The sequence below is a fragment of the Cyprinodon variegatus genome, unplaced genomic scaffold (genome assembly GCF_000732505.1).
Source record: "Cyprinodon variegatus isolate N-32 unplaced genomic scaffold, C_variegatus-1.0 Scaffold479, whole genome shotgun sequence".
NCBI lineage: Eukaryota > Metazoa > Chordata > Actinopteri > Cyprinodontiformes > Cyprinodontidae > Cyprinodon > Cyprinodon variegatus.
This window is the reverse complement of record NW_015150932.1, coordinates 460,290-461,569: the sequence shown is the minus strand read 5'-3', so window position 1 is coordinate 461,569 and position 1,280 is coordinate 460,290. Positions and strand designations below refer to the sequence as shown.

At 49.7% G+C, this 1,280-nt stretch overlaps 1 protein-coding gene across 1 annotated transcript in view; it reads left to right on the top strand.

Moving 5' to 3' along the window:
• Positions 1-1,231, top strand: part of sebox (SEBOX homeobox) — a 13,310-nt gene extending 12,079 nt beyond the window's left edge. Inside the window, exon 3 of the mRNA XM_015389900.1 lies at positions 204-1,231. Coding sequence (XP_015245386.1) covers positions 204-896 — 693 coding nt within the window. The 3' untranslated portion in view covers positions 897-1,231. The remainder of the gene's footprint in view (positions 1-203) is intronic.
• The last annotated feature ends 49 nt before the right edge of the window (positions 1,232-1,280 follow it).

Below are 1,280 nucleotides of genomic sequence, written 5' to 3'. Positions count from 1 at the left end.
AGCCAGGTGAGGCTTATAATACGCACGTTTCAAGTTTTTTTCTGAAAATTTATTGGAAGCAGCAAACAGTGAGGTGCCTCTATAGTCTGGAAAATATGGTATTTATGATGCAAATTCTGACTTGATAGTTAGAAGATGAGCTGAGCTCTGAGACGATGACGATACTCAGCAGTGATCTGCCTCGTTTCTCCCCCCCCCACCAGGTTTGGTTCCAGAACAGAAGAGCGAGGAGCATTAAAACAGGCAGACTGAGCAGGCCCACCAAGTCTGATGGAAGAGGTCCATGTCTCCTGGAGCCTTCTGCTGGACTCGGGAGCTCCACCTACCCAGCTACAACCACCCTGGCAGAGATATTCAGGCAGGACCAGAACCAGTCCTGTGAAGAAATGCCTCAAATTTACTCTGATTTGATCCAAATTTATAGCAACCAGGTATCGTACACCCCTCCATCTTCTTCATCGCTTCATCAGCAGCCTGCACCAAAGCTCCTCCAAAGCTGCTCCAAAGGGTCAGATGGGCACCGCTGGGAGGAGGAGCAGCAGCTGGGGCCGAGATTCAGCCGCATCATTTCCGGATCTTTTCCTCAGCCAATCAGCAGGCAGGGTCACCACCATCCCTCCACCCGCTCATACCAGGCCTTCACCAACTTCAGGCCTCAGAGCCTGGCTCCGCCTGGGAACCATCAGCCGGTGTACGGAGCCAGCGTCGGCGGTGGAGCTCACGCTTCAGCGGACCAAACTTCCCATCATCAACCAGTGTGCTGGGAGGTAGCCCAAGGGCAAGGCCACCACCACCACCACCACCATCATTCCCAAATGGGACCTCAGACCTCCATGGGATACATCTCCGATCTGATCTACAACGCCGCCATCGTGACCAACTTTCTGGAGTTCTAATACGGAACAATAAGAACATTTCTAACCGCCATGTTTTACTTCCATCCTCTGTGTGGAATGTGTTGATGTTGTCTTTTAGTAGAGTAACATAGAGACCGTTTTCCCTGCACGTCGTAGCTACTGTTGATGTTTAGAAGGTACCTTTGGTTTTACCTCTGTAGTTATTCCTTAGGATGGTCGTTACCAAGTATTCCTGAACAACCGTCTGTCTTTAGGCTGCGGGTGGAGGAGATAATCTAAACCTAAAGACCGAAAGCAAAACCAGACCCCAGAAACGGGTTTATACGGAGCAAAGATTACTGGACCTATTTTACTGTCGGACCAAATTAACAACTAAGGAAAACTAGAAAAGCAATCCAAGAACACAGACCTCCACCAAGCTGA